Here is a 22,358-nt window from a genome sequence, read left to right as displayed (position 1 = left end):
AACGGAGGTAAAGACACATCCGACTTATCATGTAAATAAAAACTTCTCCCTATCAGCGTACTATGGATACCCCCCACACAATTCCCTCTAATTTTCCATCTGATTCGCAGGTTGTTTGATTGATCAATTGAAACTTTTACTAGTAGATGGCAAAGGAAGAAAATACATTATATGAAACAGTACAGTTTACACAGTACAGTACATATTCCGTACAATTGACCACTAAATGGTAACACCCGAATACGTTTTTCAACTTGTTTAAGTCGGGGTCCACATTAATCAATTCATGGTAATGTGTGTAAGGTGTGTAATTTGTTGTGAGTTTATGCAGTGTGTTGGTTTTGTTCTTTGAACAAGGTGATGTTCATGCACGGTTCATTTTGTGCACCAGTAAAAAAACATAACTTTTTCTTGAATTTGAAATAAAATAAACATTTTATTTTTCACTAAAGACGGGTTCGGTGAATGCGCATATGAAACTGGTGGGGTTCGGTACCTCCAACAAGGTTAAGAACCACTGTTCTAAGACAAACTGAACAGTCCAGTTGTGATCAATTCAATGCCCTGAGAATTAGTGATCAGGATGAATGAGAACACGACTAGATAATAGAACCAAAACAAATCATATACGATACATTTTGAGACACTGGTGGACTAATTTGTTAGTATGTTACTATTAAAAATGCATTTGTTTCGTAATTTATTATGGATTGTATTTTTTATTTGATATTTTCTGAAGAGGTAATGAAGGAAATTGTTTTACTCATTTATTTTTTGCCTAACTCTACTGGCTGTATGTGTCCTATTTACCTGGCTATTTGCTAACAAAAAATATGTCAAAATGGCTGCTGTGCTTGACCTTGAGTTTTTGCAGAATGTCGGGCATTGTAACAACAAAGTTAGCAGTAACTAGGGATGGGTACCTTTCACATTTGAATCGATACGATAACATCTCCTGTTACATGGGAATCGATACAAGTAGTCAACAGTATCACATTTTTAGTACTTTTGTGTGTGTTCAAATGTGTTAATAAGTGTTCAAATCCTATGTTAAAAATAATAACAATTTAACATTCAATACTGAGCTGTGCTGTTCAGTTATCTTGTTTTTTTTTTTACACTTCTGTGTCTCATTTGCAAGTACTGTACTTCATTATATTGTAGACTTTGCATGCAGTTGTAATTCCAGGACGTTAGATGGCAGTAGTGTATAGACTACCGTGTGTTGCCTAGCTAGGAAGTCCTCTTGGTTTTCCCTCAAAACCAATACAGTACCTACCTATCTATCTATCTATCTATCTATCTATCTATCTATCTATCTATCTATCTATCTATCTATCTATCTATCTATCTATCTATCTATCTATCTATCTATCTATCTATCTATCTATCTATCTATCTATCTATCTATCGAATCCATCGATAGTATCTATCTAGTCTTAGCCGTTAAGTTGAATGTGCCAGTTTTTTTTTCTTCTGTTGAGCCCTACAAAATGTTTAAACTGTAAGTATTACATTTATTACACACCAGCTGTTTGATTGTAACATGCATCATAGTTGTAGTTTTCATTAGTAAATTTGGAGGCGTTGAAATCGCTATGCAACATCGCTAATGCTAATCAGTAGCATGTCTATGGCAAATCCAGCTCAGTGGCCTTGTGGTTAGAGTGTCCGCTCTGAGACTGGGAGGTCGTAAAAAGACTTTTAAAAAGACTGTAAAAATGGGACCCATTGCCTCCCTGCTTGGTACTCAGCATCAAGGGTTGGAATTGGGTGTTAAATCACCAAATGATTCTCGAACGCGGCGCACGCTGCTGCTCACTGCTCCCCTCACCTCCCAGGGGGTGAACATGGGGATGGGTCAAATGCAGATGATCATTTCACTACACTATCATTGGGACTTTAACTTCAACTTTATTGTAAATTAGCATCTAGCTATCACTTTTTGAAAAGTGGAGTCGCCTGACTCCGTTCTTTTTGACTGCTTGTGTCCCGGCTAAGTGCTTGAGCCGTTGCTGAGGCTGCGACTGGAAATTACGTAACATGCAACAAAGGCATCGAAATATAGAACAGTTTGATTTTACGTGAATCAATATACGGGACTACCGGCGGACTTCTGTCAGTACCTATAAACATACTTGCCAACCTTGAGACCTCCGATTCCGGGAGGTGGGGGTGGGGGGTGGGGGGCGTGGTTGGGGGCGTGGTTAAGAGGGGAGGAGTATATTTATAGCTAGAATTCACCAACTCGAGTATTTCATATATATTTCATATGTATACAGTATATACATATATATATATATATATATATATATATATATATATATATATATATATATATATATATATATATATATATATATATATATATATATATATATATATATATATATATATATATATATATATGTATGTATGAAATACTTGACTTTCAGTGAATTCTAGCTATATATATATATATATATATATATTTTTTTTTTTTATTTTTTTTTTTTTATTATACATATAAATAAAAGAAATACTTGTCCCGGAGGCTATCCAGTAGATGGCAGTATTGTCCTGTTTAAGAGTGTCACAACATTGCTGTTTACGGCAGACAAACTGCTTTACGGTAGACGAAAACGTGACTGCTGTCGTTGTGTGTTGTTACCGCGCTGGGAGGACGTTAATGAAACGGTCTAACAATAAACCCACATAAGAAACCAAGAACTCTCCCTCGATCATTTTACAGTTATAACGTGATTGGGCACGCACCCTGTTTATATCGTGGGAAAGCGGACGTGAAAACAGACTGTCGCCGCTGTCCCCACTCAGGTCCACATTGAGCAGGAGGGGGCGTGGCCTCCAGCTCCGGCTGAATTCCGGGACTTTATCGGGAGAAAATTTCTTCCGGGAGGTTATCGGGAGAGGCGCTGAATTCCGGGAGGGTTGGCAAGTATGCTATAAACGTAGCGAATTTTGTACCCATCCCTAGTTGTAGCCGTTTTACAGTTCTAGAAATGCGCTCACCGGTTTGGGCAAACTACACTGGTGCAAATCGTCAAATCCCAGGCTCCTTTGCCTGCCTCCACAGGGATGGTTCATGGTGCCAGGTGCGCTGGTCACGCCATCACTATAGTGGCCCATGTGGGACGGTTTGTAGGCGCTGTGGGCACGGTGGTGGTGATGGCGGCGTCTACTTGTGAAAGAGGAAATATACTGTCAATCATTTCTTATTTCTCCAGCATGCTCAACTTTATCAAGTTAACATTTCAAATACTCCCCGCATACACAAGAAAGTTCAAATCCAGCCTTCGGGCACTTTTAAAGTTTCTTGCAAAACTTGCTAAATTGCTACATGATTTTGACTACAATTAAAGAAAAAAACTTCTGTAAAGAAAATGAACGCACTTAGTCGGAGGCGAAGGCGGGTCATGTTCTGAGTGTGCCAGGCTGAAGGCGTTGCCAAGCAACATGTTCATTTGTGTGCGGACGTCGTCAATGGATGGCTGGGAGCTGAGTGTGGAGGAGTCTGAGCCGCGGTGAGCTTTCACCCCCAGGCTACCGTTCCCGGTGCCAGTAGATCCACCTCCATAACCAAGAGAGCTCATCAGACGGTCCACATTGGTCTCCTCGTACGGCTCGGGTTCACCCTGCAAATCCCACGCACAAAGACAAATTCAACGTCATGGTAATTGGAGAGTAAAGACGCAGTAGTTATGTGTTTTGTACAAACTATGTCAGCCTCATGAGGCACCAACTTACACTATATTTCTAAAGGTATTTGGTCACGCATCCAAATGATCAGAATCAGGTGTCCTAATCACTTGGCCCGGCCACAGGTGTATAAAATCGAGCACTTAGGCATGGAGACTGTTTCTACAAACATTTGTGAAAGAATGGGCCGCTCTCAGTGATTTCCAGCGTGGAACTGTCATAGGATGCCACCTGTGCAACAAATCCAGTCGTGAAATTTCCTCGCTCCTAAATATTCCAAAGTCAACTGTCGGCTTTATTATAAGAAAATGGAAGAGTTTGGGAACAACAGCAACTCAGCCAAGAAGTGGTTAACCACGTAAACTGACAGAGAGGCGCATAGTGCAAAGAGGTCACCGACTTTCTGCACAGTCAGCTGCTACAGAGCTCCAAACTTCATGTGATCTTCCAATTAGCCCACGTACAGTACGCAGAGAGCTTCATGGAATGGGTTTCCATGACCAAGCAGCTGCAACTAAGCCAGGGGTCACCAACATTTTTGAAAGCAAGAGCTACTTCTTGGGTACTGATTAATGCGAAGGGCTACCAGTTTGATACACACTTAAATAAATTGCCAGAAATAGCCAATTTGCTCAATTTACCTTTAACTCTGTTATTATTAATAATTAATTATATTTACACTTAATTGAACGGTTTAAAAGAGGAGAAAACACGAAAAAAAATGACAATTAAATTTTGAAACATAGTTTATCTTCAATTTCGACTCCTTAAAATTCAAAATTCAACCAAAAAAAAGGAGACAAAAACTAGCTAATTCAAATCTTTTTGAAAAAATTAAAAAAATAATTTATGGAACATCATTAGTCATTTTTCCTGATTAAGATTAATTTTAGAATTTTGATGACATGTTTTAAATAGGTTAAAATCCAATCTACACTTTGTTAGAATATATAACAAATTGGACCAAGCTATATTTCTAACAAAGACAAATCATTATTTCTTCTAGATTTTCCAGAACAAAAATATTAAAGGAAATTCAAAACACTTTTAAATAAGATTTACATTTGATTCTACAGATTTTCTAGATTTGCCAGAATAATTTTTTTGAATTTTAATCATAATAAGTTTGAAGAAATATTTCACAAATATTCTTCGTCGAAAAAACAGAAGCTAAAATGAAGAATTTAATTAAAATGTATTTATTATTCTTTACAATAATAATTTTTTTTTTACTTGAACATTGATTTAAATTGTCAGGAAAGAAATTTAAAGGGTAAAAAGGTATATGTGTTTAAAAATCCTAAAATCATTTTTAAGGTTGTATTTTTTTCTCTAAAATTGTCTTTCTGAAAGTTATAAGAAGCAAAGTAAAAAAAATAATGAATTTATTTAAACAAGTGAAGACCAAGTCTTTCAAATATTTTCTTGGATTTTCAAATTCTATTTGAGTTTTGTCTCTCTTAGAATTAAAAATGTCGGGCAAAGCGAGACCAGCTTGCTAGTAAATAAATACAATTTAAAAAATCGAGGCAGCTCACTGGTAAGTGCTGCTATTTGAGCTATTTTTAGAACAGGCCGGCGGGCTACTCATCTGGTCCTTACGGGCTACCTGGTGCCCGCGGGCACCGCGTTGGTGACCCCTGATCTAAGCCATACATCACCAAGTCCAATGCAAAGCGTTGGATGCAGTGGTGTAAAGCACGTTGCCACTGGACTCTAGAGCAGTGGAGACGCCTTCTCTGGACTGATGAATCTCGCTTTTGAATCTGATGGACGAGTCTGGGTTTGGAGGTTGCCAGGAGAACGCTACATTTCCGACTGCATTGTGCCGAGTGTGAAATTTCGTGGAGGAGGAATTATGATGTGGGGTTGTTTTTCAGGAGTTGGGCTTGGCCTCTTAGTTCCAGTGAAAGGAACTTTGAATGCTCCAGGATACCAAAACATTTTGGAAAATTCCATGCTTCCAACCTTGTGGGAACAGTTTGGAGCGGATCCCTTCGTCTTCCAAGAGGACTGTGCACCAGTGCACAAAGCAAAGTCCATAAAGACATGGATGACAGAGTCTGGTGTGGATGAACTTGACTGGCCTGCACAGAGTCCTGACCTGAATCCGATGGAACACTTTTCGGATGAATTAGAACGAAGACTGAGAGCCAGGCCTTCTCGACCAACATCAGTGTGTGACCTCACCATTGCGCTTTTGGAAGAATGGTCGAAAATTCTAATAAACACACTCTGCAATCTTGTGGACAGCCTTCCCAGAAGAGTTGAAAATGTAATAGATGCATATTGAACCCTATGGGTTAGGACTGGGATGGCACTTTAAGTTCATATGTGAGTCAAGGCAGGTGGCCAAATACTTTTGGCAATAGAGTGTATTACCTTACATATGGGGTGCGGAATGTAAAAAGTCAATCACACTTTTCTAGCTGATATATTTTTCATATAATCCTCAATTTTCTCACGTTTGTATTACTTTTCCCACATTTGCTCACTTTTCTCCCATTTAACTCATTTTCTTCCCATTTGAGGTATAAAATCAATCTGAATGTCAAATCTGAATGTTAAATATGAATCTATATTCTATATCTCAATGTCTCGCCAAGTGTAACTTTGTATAACTAGCAAATAAAATTACATATTTGCATACTTTCTAAATATTTAGCTTGAAACTTGGCAAAGCATTTAGATTTAACATTTAGATACAACATTCATATTTAACATTTGAAATTACATTTATATTTAATATTTCGATATAAATTCAACATTTTGTATCTAACATTTAACATTTAAATTTGACATTTAGATTCACCATTTAATGGATGAAAATGAGGTTGACGTGAAAATGAGCAAAATGTGAGAACAATGAGCTAGATGTGAGGAAAAGTGAGCTAAATATTGTATATATCAGCTAGAAAAGTGTGATGTAGTCACATTCGGCACTATGCATTGTTACAGTACGAACAATGAGCACAATAGACAGAAAAACAAATTAAAGAAGCCAGAAGATTAAGGACATGTGGTGAGTAAAACACTGATCTCTCTCTCTCTCTCTCTCTCTCTCTCTCTCTCTCTCTCTCTCTCTCTCTCTCTCTCTCTCTCTCTCTCTCTCTCTCTCTCTCTCTCTCTCTCTCTCTCTCTCTCTCTCTCTCACACACACACACACACACACACACACACACACACACACACACACACACACACACACATTGCTTCATATTTCGCCCTAAAAAACAGGTGGATCATTTGCATTTTTTTTTTTGCAGAAAAGCTACAACAGCAATATTATGAAATCAGGCAGCTGCCGTCAGACCAGTTTCATATTCTATTCTATTCTTCAAACTAAGTTGTGTGGATTTGTATGTGCATTTTCCAAGTAAGAGAACACTGCTGAATTATAATACGGGGTTAATATAATTACAATACTTTGGAAATTAAATGAAAACGAATTGTTTGTATTTATTGTGTGTGCTTCTGCAAACCTTTGAAGCAGATGGATAACTATACTGTATGTTGTTACGATAAGGATGGTACGTTTTCATGCAATATTCTCACACATGCTTCAACACACTTCAGGCCTGATCTACTAAGATCCAAAATTACAAAAGGAAAATTGCAGAATAGATGGTATGTCTAATACAGGGGTTGGCAACCTTTACCACTCAAAGAGCCATTTTGGAAAGTTTCACAAATTAAAGAAAACAATGGGAGCCACAAAAAATTTTTGAAAATTTAAAATGAAAAACACCGCATACAAAGCTTAAATTGTTTTGCGCTATGTTAACCAGGGGTCTCTGACACACGCACCGGCACACATCTTAATGAGGAAATTTAATGTTAGTGCAGCCCGCGACTTTTAATTGAATGGCGCTTGACAGCGTCTTTCTTGCCAACCCTCTCAATTTTCCGGGAGACTCCCAAATTTCAGGACGTGCTGGCACTGCTTTTAGCGCCTTCTACAGACTGTCCAAATAGCGTACCTGCTTGGCCACATGTTGAATGCAGCTTTTGCTTGCTCACGTAGGTGCCAGCAAGGCATACTTGTTCAACAGCCACACAGCTTACACTGACGGTAGTCGTACAAAAACAACTTTAACACTGTTACGTTACAAATATGCGCCACACTTTGAACCCACACCAAAAAAGAATGACAAACACATTTCTGGAGAACATCTGCACTGTAACACAACATAAACACAACACAACAAATACCCAGAATCCCATGCAGCCCTAACTCTTCCGCTCAACCGACGCACGGAGAGGGGGGGTTGATGTGTGGGGGGGTTTGGTGGTAGCGGGGGTGTATAATGTAGACCGGAAGAGTTAGGGCTGCATGGGATTCTGGGTATTTGTTGTGTTGTGCTACAGTGCGGATGTTCTCCAGAAATGTTTTTGTCATTCATTTTTGGTGTGGGTTCACAGTGTGGCGCATATTTGTAACGTAACAGTGTTAAAGTTAACTTTTTAACTTTAACTTATACGGCCACCGTCAGTGTAAGCTGTGTGGCTGTTGAACAAGTATGCCTTGCTGTCGCCTACGTGTGCAAGTAAAAGCAACAAATAACATGTGGCCGGGCTGGCACGCTGTTTGTAAATGCTATAGAGGACAATTAATGCAATGCCATTAGGGCACGCCCTTGATTAAGTAATTAGAGTGAAAATAGGATAATATTTACCGTGGGAGATTTCTAGGAGAGGCAGTCTCCTGGGAAAATCGGGGGGGTCGTTGGAAAACCGGGAGGGTCGGCAAGTATGCAGCTGAGCCGCATCAGAGTGGTCAAAGAGCCGCATGCGGCTCCGGAGCCGCGGGTTGCAGACCCCTGGTCTAATATTTATTCATGGCCGTCCAAACACACACATGTAGGGCGGTGGATTCTCGTCTGTCCATTGTCTGTCTTTGCAGTGGTGGCACTGATCCTGCAGCCGTGTGTGGAACTATCAGTTTGTGCGTACTTTTCAGACGTGTTTAAAAAGACTCTTTTTTTTTTGTCCTGTCCAGCTTCTCAGGCAAATCAAATAGTTGATGTAGATGCCCATACCGGCTGTTCAGATTTACTTTACAAAAGAGAAGTGTGGGATACTTCTCTTGTTGCCTTATTTGTGTTTGACTTTATTCAATTCCATCCATCCATTTTCTACCGCTTATTCCCTTCGGGGTGGCGGGGGGTGCTGGAGGCTATCTCAGCTACAATCGGGCGGAAGGCGGGGTACACCCTGGACAAGTCGCCACCTCATCGCAGGGCCAACACAGATAGACAGACAACATTCACACTCACATTCACACACTAGGGACTATTTAGTGTTGCCAATCAACCTATCCCCAGGTGCATGTCTTTGGAGGTGGGAGGAAGCCGGAGTACCCGGAGGGAACCCACGCAGTCACGGGGAGAACACGCGAACTCCACACAGAAAGATCCCGAGCCCGGGATTGAACTCAGGACTACTCAGGACCTTCGTATTGTGAGGCAGACGCACTAACCACTCTGCAACCGTGCTGCCCTTTATTAAATTGATTTATATTAATGTTTGGTGCAGCCGGGCCGGAGCAGGAGGGCATAGAAAGAGGAAAAAAAGGAAGACAGAGGGGGAAATTGTGGGGACAAGACGGGGATTAGACAGAGAGACAAAAACAACAACAGCAAACACAACAAAAACAACGACAACAATAGAACAACATCAGCAAATAGTATATGTACAAATATGATAGTAAAAGTGATAGCAAAGAAGCAGTTAGTGAAATAAATAATAACACAGAAATGACAATGAACATTATTACACTGCAAATGGAGCAATACAAATACCAATAGAAATATCACTATTGACAATGAATAATAAAAATAATTACCTCTATTATCAACAACACAAATGTTTCAAATGCAACAATACATATACGTAATGATAACTTGAAATACAAACAAAAGCAGATAAATGGAGGGGAAGAAAGAGAAGCCAACTATACTAACCTTGTAGATTGTTGTAGTAACAATAGGTTAAGCTTTGTCAGTGTGCCATGTGTTACCCCGGTTTCCCCTAGGGCAACAACGTTAATATATGTTTGATGAAACTTGATTATATGCATGAGTATGTATGCATATGTGCTTGTATATGTACAGTATGTGTATATGTATGTTTGTACAGTGAATGTGCGTGTGGATGTACGAACTTTGAGTGTGTAGGTATACTGTACTTGTGTATGCATGTGGGAGCGTAGGTACCTATGTATGTGTGTATGTATGAATAACTGTGTGTCTTAAAAAGACTCTTGATTTAGTTGTCGCAATCACTTTGTACTTTACTAATTCAGGCTGCTTGTGCTAAATAATTATATTTGCATTTTGTCCTCTAAGTATTGTGGGCATTCTGACGATCAGCTTATTTTTTGCATATTAATGAGGACAGAGCACAAAATGGATTGCACCATGTATTCTGCTCACTTAACAGACGCAATCTACTTTGCACACGTTTAGCAGATCAGCTTTGCATGTGCTATCAAGTTTGCACGTGTTTTAGTACATGCATACCTTTAGTAAATCAAGCCCTTAGTGTTCTACTTGTGTTTGACTTCAAATACTTTATACGATCCCGTCATCCATGTGAATCCATGGAGAGGCTGTAATCAGAGAGGTGCTACTATTGTTACGGCGGTGCAGCCGAGAGGCGGCAGAAGGCAAAGTCTACTCAGTCTTGCATGCTTGCCCCCATTTTGTCTACTCTGCTCTCCTAGATTCCTTATCTTTTCGCCTTTTATTTCCTTTCTCACCTTACTTTTTTGTTCTTTATCCATGCGGGGCTCAGAGCATCTCATGGAGTCAGTGTGAATTTAAAAGGACGGGAAGTTCGGATTAAAGTCATAAATACTCTAAGAAGATTATTTTATCGTTCAGAGCCTTACGTTACCACCATCATCATCATCACGTATTAAGTCTGACTCACCTGCTTAAAGGTCAAACCTGAGCTTCTAATATAGATAGCAACATATTCCAACATTACATTTGCACACGTGCAAAGTACTGGTGACAACTGTCAGAGTTTCTACCTAAAATGTATGTGAGCATTTTTTAAATTTTTGACACCATTCAACTTACATCATAGCCGTTATTGCGGATGCCCCGCCTAGATCGCTCTCTTAGAACCAGAAGGTCCATCTCTGTTTCCACTGGGCTGGGGCTGCTCAGAGACTGCCTGCTCCAATAAGCGGGCTCCCGTGGATGGGAGTACCTTAAAAGTGGGGTACATTACATATATTACATAATGGCATAACATAATTTTTTTGTATTTCACTTCATCATTATTTTTCTTCCCCTCTTAACCCTTGTGCAACCTTAACATTGACTATACACAAACGGGACTCCATTATACAAGTTTCATAAGTCAGCAATTTAGATTGTATGTATATATATATATATATATACACACACATACATATATATATATATATATATATATATATATATATATATATATATATATATATATATATATATATACATATATATATATATATATATATATATATATACATATATATATATATATATATATATATATATATATATATATATATATATATATATATATATATATATATATATATATATATATATATATATATATTTGTACTTTTAATGACTGGAATATTTTGAACATTTGAGATGTATTGATATAACGTATTTATTGTATTGTATATTTTTTCATGTTTTTTGGCCTTTTTGTCAAAAAAAACATTTGTTTTTATCCAATATTTGTAAAAAAAAAAAGAAAATAATTCTTGACAATATTGATGTTGATACAGCAGACAGTAGACAAGTACAGTAGTGCACACACACATAGGTGTGTGTATATATATATATATATATATATATATATATATATATATATATGTATATATATATATATATATATATATATATATATATATATATATATATATATATATATATATATATATATATATATATGTATATATACACACACACCTATACAGCCTGTATATACATATATGTATATAGGTGCATATATATATATATACATATATGTATATAAATAAATATCAATGTTTTATTTTTTTAACAGTGTCTACTGAGCTAGAATAAGAGAGAAAGCAGGCAGGACTTGTTTATGCAATATTTCTAAAAATTAAAAAAAAAAAAAAACCCTGCAGTGTGGAATATTTGAGTATTTGGTAATTACAGCCTTGAATAGGTCAATAATGCTTGACAATTTTGATTTTGACACAGTAGACGGTAGACAAGTACAGTAGTGCACACACACATTGGTGTATATATAGGGATGATGTTTGATAAGAAATTATCGAGTTCGAGTCTATTATCGAATCCTCTTATTGAACCGGTTCCTTATCGATTCTCTTATCGAGTCCAGATAAGTTGTTGTATAGGGGGAAAAAAAACAATATTTGGTTTAACAAAAGCTAACTTTTATTATATAAGAAAAAAATTAAATCTAATAAATAAATACATATTGACTGTTACCCCCCTAAAAAAATAAAATAAAATAAATAGATATTGACTGTTGTTACCCAAAGTATATTAAGATATTCAAAAAAACAAATATATACAGTAACACAAAAACAACCTGTCTCTGTGATCACTATAGGTGTATAAATAATAATATAGTGTTAAATAAAATCAGTCCCTTGGGCACAACACTGAAAATAATACAGCTCTCCAAAAAGTGCACTTCTGCTGCTATTTGACATAACTGTTTGTTATGATGCTTTGACATTTTTGCACTTTATTTCTTTATTGAAAGAAAATTCTATGAAGAGAAAAGTTGTTTGCAAATGTGGTTACAATGCTAAAAAATGAAAAGTTAAAGCTAAAAAAAGAAAAACACTTTATTGAGTTAACATTATTTCTTTATAGGGGGAACGATGTGATGTTATGAGCTAGGGAATATAACAACTACACTACCCAGCATGCAACGAAGGTGACAAGCCCCAAAAAGTGTTGTTGCATGTCGCCACCGGCAGCTAAGAATGACGTTATGAGCACGCTGGGAAAGTAAACGTCAAGAACTCAGCCAACACGCCTCGTTTGCATTATTTATAATTAGACAGACAACACATATACGGTGTGATTTTGTTTTGTTTACAAGGAAAGAAAAACAAAAGTTAAAAAAGGGAGATGTGTTGTATATATATGTATGTGCTGCGGTTGCTTTAAGAACGTTGCGACAGCTGCCGTAAAGGAGGTGTGTTGCTAGCCTGGTTGCTATGTTTCCGGCTGGTCGTAAAAGTGTCCGTCATGTGTTTGTACCCTGCTTAAATCTCTCAGTAAAGTTATTCATTGGATTATACCTTTTGTTTTGAACTTTATTACTCCTTGGAACGCTTTTTCCGGTCCATTGTTTTCCTGCTTTCGCTATCTGCGCCTAATGACTGAGCTACGTGACGTCATTTCTTGTGATGTCTCACGGGGCCTTTCTGGTCGGGACGGAATTCGTTCCCAGGGATTCGAATAAAGAACCAACTCTTTTTCTTTACTATAGTGGTCTCGATAACGGGTACTGGTTCTCAAAAAGGGATTCGAGTCCGAGGACTCGGTTCTTTTCTTATCGAGCAACCGGGAAAACCGGTTTCGAGTATCATCCCTATGTATATATATACACCTATATATACATACATGTATATATAGGTGTATATATATACCTATATGTATATAGGTATATATATTTTATTTTTATTTTTTTAACAGTGTCTACTGAGATTTTTGATTGATTGATTAATTGATTGAGAAGTTTATTGACATCTTAAAGAATTGAATCCATGTAATGCTTTAAAAAGGCAAATGGATGGCACAAAAAGCCAAAAGGCTTGTTTCCATTGTGCTAGAATAAGAAAGAAAGCAGGCAGGACTTTGTTGAGTTTATTGAGTTCACACAAGTCGTTTATATCTATATATCTGCATTACTCCCCAGGATCAATTTCATTGCATTTCAACTACACTAATTTTATACTCATCAATGCTCTGACAAATATGCATTTTGGTTTGCTGGCGCCATCTGGTAGATAATGGGCATCATTACACCAAAACAATGTTTTCTTCTTGTTTTGTTGATTGACAAGAATGAGATTCATTTGGTTTTCATGGAAAAAGTTTAGTATTATACCAGGATTACTAATATGTAAAAAATAAAATAAAATGGGCTTTTTTTTGTCCTAATTTTTTTCATATTGTCGTCAAAGTGCATTTTCATTTTACTGTAATAACAGTGGTTAACTTCTTTTTACACTTGAATTGTTATAGCACAGTCCGAATGTGTATACTGTTTATGTTTATATCCTATTCTAAACATGTTGCAATCATAATCACACAACAACCCCCCCTCCCCCCAAAAAAAAAAAAAATATGGAGAAATTTGAGACCGCTAACATTCAAACAAAACAATCATATCATATAAGGAACACATGTGATGCCCCAGGTTTGCACAAGGGTTAATTGAACCAAATATGGTCTATGTTGAATACATTTTTACTATATGTCTTGACAATGTCTCACCTTTTATGACATCCGGCGAAGGAGGCCCTCTTCTCCTCGGCTGTCATTGGTTCCTTAACTCCGTTGTTATGTCGACTGTGCCGACCATATCCATGGCTCCCACTCTCCGAAAGGGAGAACTCTCCGTAACCCTTCCTACGGGCTTTCTGCCGCAGTTTGTTTCTGTAGTGTTCGATGTCAGACTTTGGCTTAAGCCCGCCATGATTGGCCTGTAGGACAGGTAGGAATATGATATTATTACGCAAAATATTTTACATATACCGTAATTTCCGGACTATAAGCCGCTACTTTTTCCCCTCGTTCTGGTCCCTGCGGCTTATACAAGGGTGCGGCTTATTTACGGCCTGTTCTTCTCCGACACCGACAAAGAGGATTTCGGTGGTTTTAGTACGCAGGAGGAAGACGATGACTCAATGATTAAAGACTGACTTTTCATATACCGGTAGGCTGGTTATTTTGATAACGTACAGGCGAGCACTTTGTATTACTTTGCACCGTTGTATTATTTGTACTCTGCATGAATGCTGTTCGCCATGTCAAAGATGTGAAAGTTTGATTGAATGATTGAAAGATTTATAGTTAATAAATGGGACGCTTTGCGTTCCCAAACAGTCATCTCTGTCCCGACAATCCCCTCCGTGGTAGCAGGAACCCCTATATACTACGCTAATTACACATCAAAACCCTGCGGCTTATAGTCGGGTGCGGCTTATATATGGAGCAATCTGTATTTTCCCCTAAATTTAGCTGGTGCGGCTTATAGTCAGGTGCGGCTTATAGTCCGGAAATTACGGTAATTTGATGGACAGTGATGTAACAATACTAACAAACACAGGTTGGCTTTTGTGGTAAAACATTTAAAGGATTAGAAAGAGAACCATTTATTAATGATGTGATTGGTATTCATTCATTATTTGTCTGTTGCATTGTCAAAGTGTTCACAAAGAAGTTGTTACAAAAAAAGTTTTGTTTGCCTAAAATCTTTTATTTGACTTTCCTCTTTAAAAGTATTTGGATCTGCAAGACCGTATGGGGTGCCAAATGTAAAAGTTCAGTCACACTTTTCTAGCAGATATATTTCTACACTGCAAAAAGTCAGTGTTCAAAAAAAAAGAAAAAAAAATACAAAAATTAGGGGTATTTTATTTGAACTAAGCAAAATTATCTGCCAATAGAACAAGAAAATTCGGCTTGTCAAGACTTTACAAAACAAGTAAAATTAGCTAACCTCAATGAACCCAAAAATAGCTTAAAAGAAGTATATTCTCACTAATAACAAGTGCACTTTTCTTGGTAGAAAAAAAAGAGAGACCTTTTTGCTCAATACGATTGTAGCTGAGATAGGCTCCAGCGCCCCCCGCGACCCCGAAAGGGAATAAGCGGTAGAAAATGGATGGATGGATGTTGAAAAATATTCTTAAATTAAGTAAATGCTCGTGCCATTATCTTGACATAATGATATGCGCTAGGCATCATGATTTTTTTTTTTCATGCTTGAAGTACGAAATTATTACTTTAAAAAAGTAGTTTTATACTTGTGAGTGTTGATGACACAGCTTTGCAACAGTTGATATTCTGGTTTCTAGCATGTTTTACTCAATATAGTTCATCAAATCTCAGCAACAAGCTGTAATATCTTACTGAGATCATTTAGGACCAAAACCCTTGAAACAAGTAAAACACTCTAACATAAAATCTGCTTAGTGAGAAGAATTATCTTATCAGACAGAAAATAAGCAAATATCACCCTTATTTGAGATATTTCATCCTACTTACATTTCAGTTTTTGCATGTTAAATCTAAACCTAAATCTTAAATCTAAACTTGAGCGCTAAATGTTCAATCTAAACCTAAACCCTACATCTGAATGTAAATCTAAATCTAAATGTGAGCACTAAGTTTCTTGCCAAGTGTAAAGATGAATATTTATAGGAAGCCAATATTCCACCAATCCGACGCCTCTTAGCTGCAAAGCCGCTCCCACATCTCTGCCTCTTAGTGCAGACACTCCTACACCTTTCTGACTGCGGAAGAAGGAAACATGACAGATGCTTAATGACAAATAATGCTAATAAAGTTGCATAAAACAAGTATGCTTGCTCCAAACATGTGAGGGAGATGCAGAGGTGGGCTGAGAGGCGTTGGATTGGTGGAATAATGACATCCTATTAATATTAATCTTTACACTTGGCGAGAGATTAAGCGCTCACATTTAGATGTCCAATTTAACATTTAGGTTTAGATTTCACATTTAGTACTCACATTTAGATTTAGGATTTAGGTTTGGATTTAAAATGTCGGTTTAGATTTAAAATGTCGATTTAGATTCAACATTTAGCACTCACGTTTAACATCACCCCCTCACATTTACATTTAGACTCAACACTTAGGTTTAGATTCAACATTTATCTCTCACATTTAGACTTAAGATTTATATTTAACATTTAGATTTAGATTTAACATTTAGGTTTAGATTTAACATTTAGCGTTCACATTTAGATTTAAGATTTATATTTAAAATTTAGATGTATATTTAACATTTTGGTTTAGATTTAACATTTAGGTTTAGTTTTAACATTTAGGTTTGGATTTGACATTTAGCGCTCACATTTAGATTTAAGATGTATATTCAACATTTAGATTTAGATTTAAAATGTAGGTTTATATTTAATACTGAGGTTTAGATTCAACATTTAGGTTTGGATTTAAGATTTAGCGCTCACATTTAGATTTAGATTTAAGATTTAGGCTTAGATTTGAAGTTTAGGTTTAGATTCAACATTTAACACTCACATTTAATATCTCGCTCTCACATTTAGGTTTAGATTTAACATATAGGTTTAGATTTAAGATTTATGTTTAGATTGAACATATATTTATATTCAAGATGTAGGTTTAGATTTGATATTTAGATATAATATTTAGAGTCAATATTTAATTAGGGACCGAATGTCCCTTTGGGACAGAGGACCCTATTGTATTTGTAAGGTTTTATTATTATTACACCGCCGCCTCTTTGAGCTGTAATTTGACCCCCTTAACATGCTTCAAAACTCACCAAATTTGACACACACATCAGGACTGGCGACTTGCGATCCAATCAAAAAAACAAACCTTAAAACTCAAAATTGCGCTCTAGCGACCCCTAGGAAGAAAACACAGACAAAACTGCCTGTAACTTCCAGTAGGAATGTCGTAGAGACATGAAACAAACACCTCTATGTAGGTCTCACTTAGACCTAGATTTCATACACTAACATCCTTCAGCAAAAATCAACAGGAAGTTTGCAATTCCCCCTTCAAAACAAAAGTTTTGTAAAAACAGTCACCTTTGCCTCTTTGAGCTGTAATTTGACCCCCTTAACATGCTTCAAAACTCACCAAACTGGACACACACATCAGGACTGGCGAAAATTGTGATTTAATAAAAAAGCAAACCACAAAACTCAAAATTGCGCTCTAGCGCCCCCTAGGAATAAAACACAGACACAACTGCTCCTAGGAAGAAAACAGACACAACTGCCAGTAACTTCCAGTAGGAATGTCGTAGAGACATGAAACAAAAACCTCTATGTAGGTCTCACTTAGACCTACATTTCATATACGGACAACCCCCAGCAAAAATCAACAGGAAGTTTTCAATTCCCCCTTCAAAACAAAAGTTTTGTAAAAACAGTCACCTTTGCCTCTTTGAGCTGTAATTTGACCCCCTTAACATGCTTCAAAACTCACCAAACTGGACACACACATCAGGACTGGCGAAAATTGTGATTTAATAAAAAAGCAAACCCCAAAACTCAAAATTGCGCTCTAGCGCCCCCTAGGAATAAAACACAGACAAAACTGCTCCTAGGAAGAAAACAGACAAAACTGCCAGTAACTTCCAGTAGGAATGTCGTAGAGACATGAAACAAAAACCTCTATGTAGGTCTCACTTAGACCTACATTTCATATATGGACAACCCCCAGCAAAAATCAACAGGAAGATTGAAATTCCCCCTTCAAAATAAAAGTTGGGTCAAAACTGTCACCTTTTTTCAAACATTATCTCCTCTGAGCGCGTTTGTCGTGCCGGCTTCAAACTAGCACAGGAGAGTGATTGAACCCTTCTGATTAAAAGTTGATGAAAGAGTTTTAATTACTGCTCCGGTTTGGATATTATGTGCCGTCAAAGTCGGTCCCGTCCATCGCTGCTTGCAGCTTTAAATTAAACTTAAATCTGATGAAAATGAGCTAAATCTGAGAAAAGTGAGTCAAACCTGAGAAATATATCTGCCAGAAAAGTGTGACGGAACTTTCACATTCGGCACCCCATAATACATAGCCCCGTTTTACTTGGTATCAGATCAACACCAACATTTTCAGTATCGCCCACCCATACTGCGGCATGGTGTAATATGGTACGTGCCATTTTGGCTGTTGCAACTCTTTGGCAGATAAACTACAACATTAAAGACCCTCGACAGTTCTTTTCCAGGATAATGACAACATACTGAGAAATAAAGAGTCATCACAGTAAATTGCTGGCCGTGCTGCAGACAAGCGAGGCTAAAGTGTGAAAGATGACAGACTGGGAGGGAGGAAAGTGACAGGAAGCGATTAAATCGGAAGGCAGAGTGTTTTGTTGCAATAACCACTTCATTCATCAGCTGTGCAAAGATGCTAGGAGGATGCTTCAGTACACAAGTGGGCCGCATGACAGAGGCCTATTACAATATTTCACCTCCAATGCAAAGACAAATACTGTACGTATGTACACATCAATACAAAAGTGCCAGACCGAGTGGATTCCAATGTTTACGTGTTGAGACGTGCAGTCTTACCTCGCCATTAACGATGACAGAGTCTTGGCTGTGAGACGAGGATAAGGGGTAGGAATACGTTGGCTGTGCTGTCAAGGGTTTGATGGTTATAAGCCGTAAAGATCCTGTATGATCTTCATATGGGTCTGTGAGGAGGAAAAGGATGAAGGTTAGCTGTACCCTCCAGGCTGCTGGGATGTTACAGTCAGAACCATAGCAACGATGCCACATGGATTTGTCCAAATACCACCGTTACACTGCAAAAAGTCAGTCTTCAAAAACAAGAAAAAGTAATACAAAAATTAGGGGTATTTTATTTGAACTAAGCAAAAATATCTGCCAATGGAACAAGACTATTTTGCTTGTCAAGACTTTCCAAAACAAATAAAATTAGCTAACCTCAATGAACCCAAAAAATACCTTAAAATAAGTATATTCTCACTAATAACAAGTGCACTTTTGTTGGTAGAAAAAAATAAAAGAGACCTTTTTGCTCAATATGTTGAAAAATATTCTTAAATTAAGTAAATGCTAGTGTCATTATCTTGACATAATGATATGCGCTCGACATTACATTTCTTGAAACCAGCAAACTTATACAAAAATTGAGCTGTTTGGCCACAATACCCAGCAATATGTATGAGGCCTTCAATCCCAGGAACACCAATTCCTACCGTCAAGCATGGTGGTGGTAGTATTATGCTCTGGGCCTGTTTTGCTGCCAATGGAACTGGTGCTTTACAGAGAGTAAATGGGACAATGAAAAAGGAGGATTACCTCCAAATTCTTCAGGACAACCTAAAATCATCAGCCCGGAGGTTGGGTCTTGGGAGCAGTTGGGTGTTCCAACAGGACAGTGACCCAAACACACGTCAAAAGTGGTAAAGGAATGGCTAAATCAGGCTAGATATAAGGTTTAGAAGGGCCTTCCCAAAGTCCTGACTTAAACGTGTGGACAATGCTGAAGAAATAAGTCCATGTCAAAAAAACAACAAATGTATCTGAACTGCATGTTACAATAATTATGTGTAAGTTATCACACAACTCTTATGCTTAAAGGCTGTTGCTATAGTTATTAGTTATTGTGCTCAAGTTGTACTTTTCTATCCGTGCAAGGAGAAAACTTGTTATCAGTCACGGCATATGAGGGGTTGCCTCGCCGCAGATATTTTGTTTGTCTTAGCCCACTAACAGCCAAGGACTTCAAGGACCTCAACGAAGATAAGACGACAGCACGCAGACGAAGCAGAGACAAGGCAATCACAAGGCCCCAGCACATTCCGTCACGTATTGTGCGTACTGGAAACTGCTTTGCATGAAATGTGTGGCCATTCCTTTTAGAGGCGGCCTCAGTGATGTAACCAGGGACCTCCCAAATAAATAGCGGAGCATGTGAGCTGGACTTTAGAGCATAGTTTGTTTCTGTAACTAGAGTACAGCCCAAAACGTCTCTCCCCATTGAGCTAAATTGAACTCTGTCTCTGCATGATTCCTTGCTTCTTGTCTGTTTAATAGATGTCATCATTGTTTGAACCTGACACTGCATCAATTTTGTCAAGAGGAGTGGTCAAAAATTCAACCAGAAGCTTGTGGATGGCTACCAAAAGCGCCTTATTGCAGTGAAACTTGCCAAGGGACATGTAACCAAATATTAACATTGCTGTATGTATACTTTTGACCCAGCAGATTTGGTCACATTTTCAGTAGAGCCGTAATAAATTCATAAAAGAACCAAACTTCATGAATGTTTTTGTGACCAACAAGTATGTGCTCCAATCACTCTATCACAAAAAAAATAAGAGTTGTAGAAATGATTGGAAACTCAAGACAGCCATGACATTATGTTCTTTACAAGTGTATGCAAACTTTTGACCACGACTGTATGTCGATCCCTAGCTATAAGCTAATGCTAGCGGGTATAATTTGGATGTTTTGGGCAGATACCACGGGGTTCAATGTGGAAATTGCCACGCTATCCTTTGATGGGGATGATTGTAAATCAAGTATTTTCTTGCAACTTAAAGCATAACAATAAGCCGAGAGATAGCGGTTATCACACAGCACTCTTAATAAGTTAAGGCACCAATGGAGAATGAGAAGATAGATTAAGAAGTTTTTTTCTTTTTCCGTTGTTTGAAATGCTGGGCTTTATACTTCCTGTAAGTGTGCATGTTATTGCAAGCAGCAGCAGACGGACAGTGTTGTGTTATATTCGGACTACTTTGACTCATTGCCTGACATCATATGGCAGACGGCTTCATTGTAGGACTAAAACAGTCTGCCGTCAACACAACTCTAAGCCCACTCAACCGCAATTCATCCCGGCTGCAGCTCAGCTGTCCTTTGTTATTTGCTGGTCCTCTTGCACCTTTTGATAATGTGAAAGCCGAGGTCTACTCTATAAAGCTCAAAGTAGTGCAAAAGCGAAGGGACAGCTACTAAAGACAAAGCACAAATGCTAATTAGCGCAACAAAAGTTTCTTGAAATAGAAATGGATGATGCAAACAACCGTTATAGATATCGACACGGGGCCTGATTTACTAAAGGTTTGCGTGTACCAAAACACGTGCAAACGCTGACCTACCAAACTTGTGCAAAGTGGATTGCGTCTGTTAAGAGAGCAAAAAAAGGCGTCTATCCATTTTGCGTCTGTCTTCATTAATATGCAAAATATATGCCGATCATCAAAACGTCCACAATACTGCGAGGAGAAAATGCATATTTAATTATTTAGCACATGCAATGTGATTTATCAACACCCATCATCGTTTTGCGAGCATTATTTTATATTTTATTTAGCACGTGTCAGAAGGACTGCAAACTGTCTTTTAATGCCCCATTCTAATCTTGATTGCTTGACAAGCCAAGTAAATGAATGGTTTAAAAGTAATACATTGTAACTTAATATTTTAAAAAAAACAACTAATTTTATGATTTTATTACTGAAAACAAAAGCTTTAATAAAGAAGAGGTGCAATTGTTTATTGATGGCATTATTATTAGCTTAGTGTCTCAAAACTAATTTTTAGACTTTGACTTCCTTTTTATTGTCGTTCAAATTTGAACTTTACAGTACAGATAAGAACACAATTTTGTTGCATTAGCTCATGGTAGTGCAGCATAAAAAAATCAATAAGGTGCAGATATAAATAAATAGATTACTGTACAGATAAATATATTGCACTTTTGCATATGCATCAACGTTTATGGAAGTACCGGTATGTTATATTGTCTTTATATTCCAGCGAGTTAATCCATTTTTGGGGGGAATTGAGGGGATTATTATGATGCGTTCAAGAGTCATACGGCCTGAGGGAAGAAGTTGTTACAGAACCTGGAGGT

General features: G+C 37.5%; 1 protein-coding gene across 3 annotated transcripts in view; it reads right to left on the bottom strand.

Annotated features, from left to right (window-relative positions):
• The window catches only part of kiaa1549la (KIAA1549-like a), a 303,560-nt gene that overhangs the window by 14,326 nt on the left and 266,876 nt on the right, over nucleotides 1-22,358 (bottom strand). For 2 of the 3 annotated variants that reach the window (XM_062035891.1, XM_062035893.1), the window contains 5 exons: nucleotides 19,037-19,161; nucleotides 14,214-14,422; nucleotides 10,782-10,914; nucleotides 3,391-3,632; nucleotides 3,010-3,178 (listed from right to left, as the gene is read on the bottom strand). In XM_062035891.1, coding sequence (XP_061891875.1) covers nucleotides 3,010-3,178; nucleotides 3,391-3,632; nucleotides 10,782-10,914; nucleotides 14,214-14,422; nucleotides 19,037-19,161 — 878 coding nt within the window. The remainder of the gene's footprint in view (nucleotides 1-3,009; nucleotides 3,179-3,390; nucleotides 3,633-10,781; nucleotides 10,915-14,213; nucleotides 14,423-19,036; nucleotides 19,162-22,358) is intronic. The other variant, XM_062035892.1, reaches the window with a different exon arrangement.

The sequence above is a fragment of the Entelurus aequoreus genome, linkage group LG24, assembly GCF_033978785.1.
Source record: "Entelurus aequoreus isolate RoL-2023_Sb linkage group LG24, RoL_Eaeq_v1.1, whole genome shotgun sequence".
NCBI classification, from domain to species: Eukaryota; Metazoa; Chordata; class Actinopteri; order Syngnathiformes; family Syngnathidae; genus Entelurus; species Entelurus aequoreus.
This window is presented reverse-complemented; position numbering and strand designations above follow the sequence as displayed.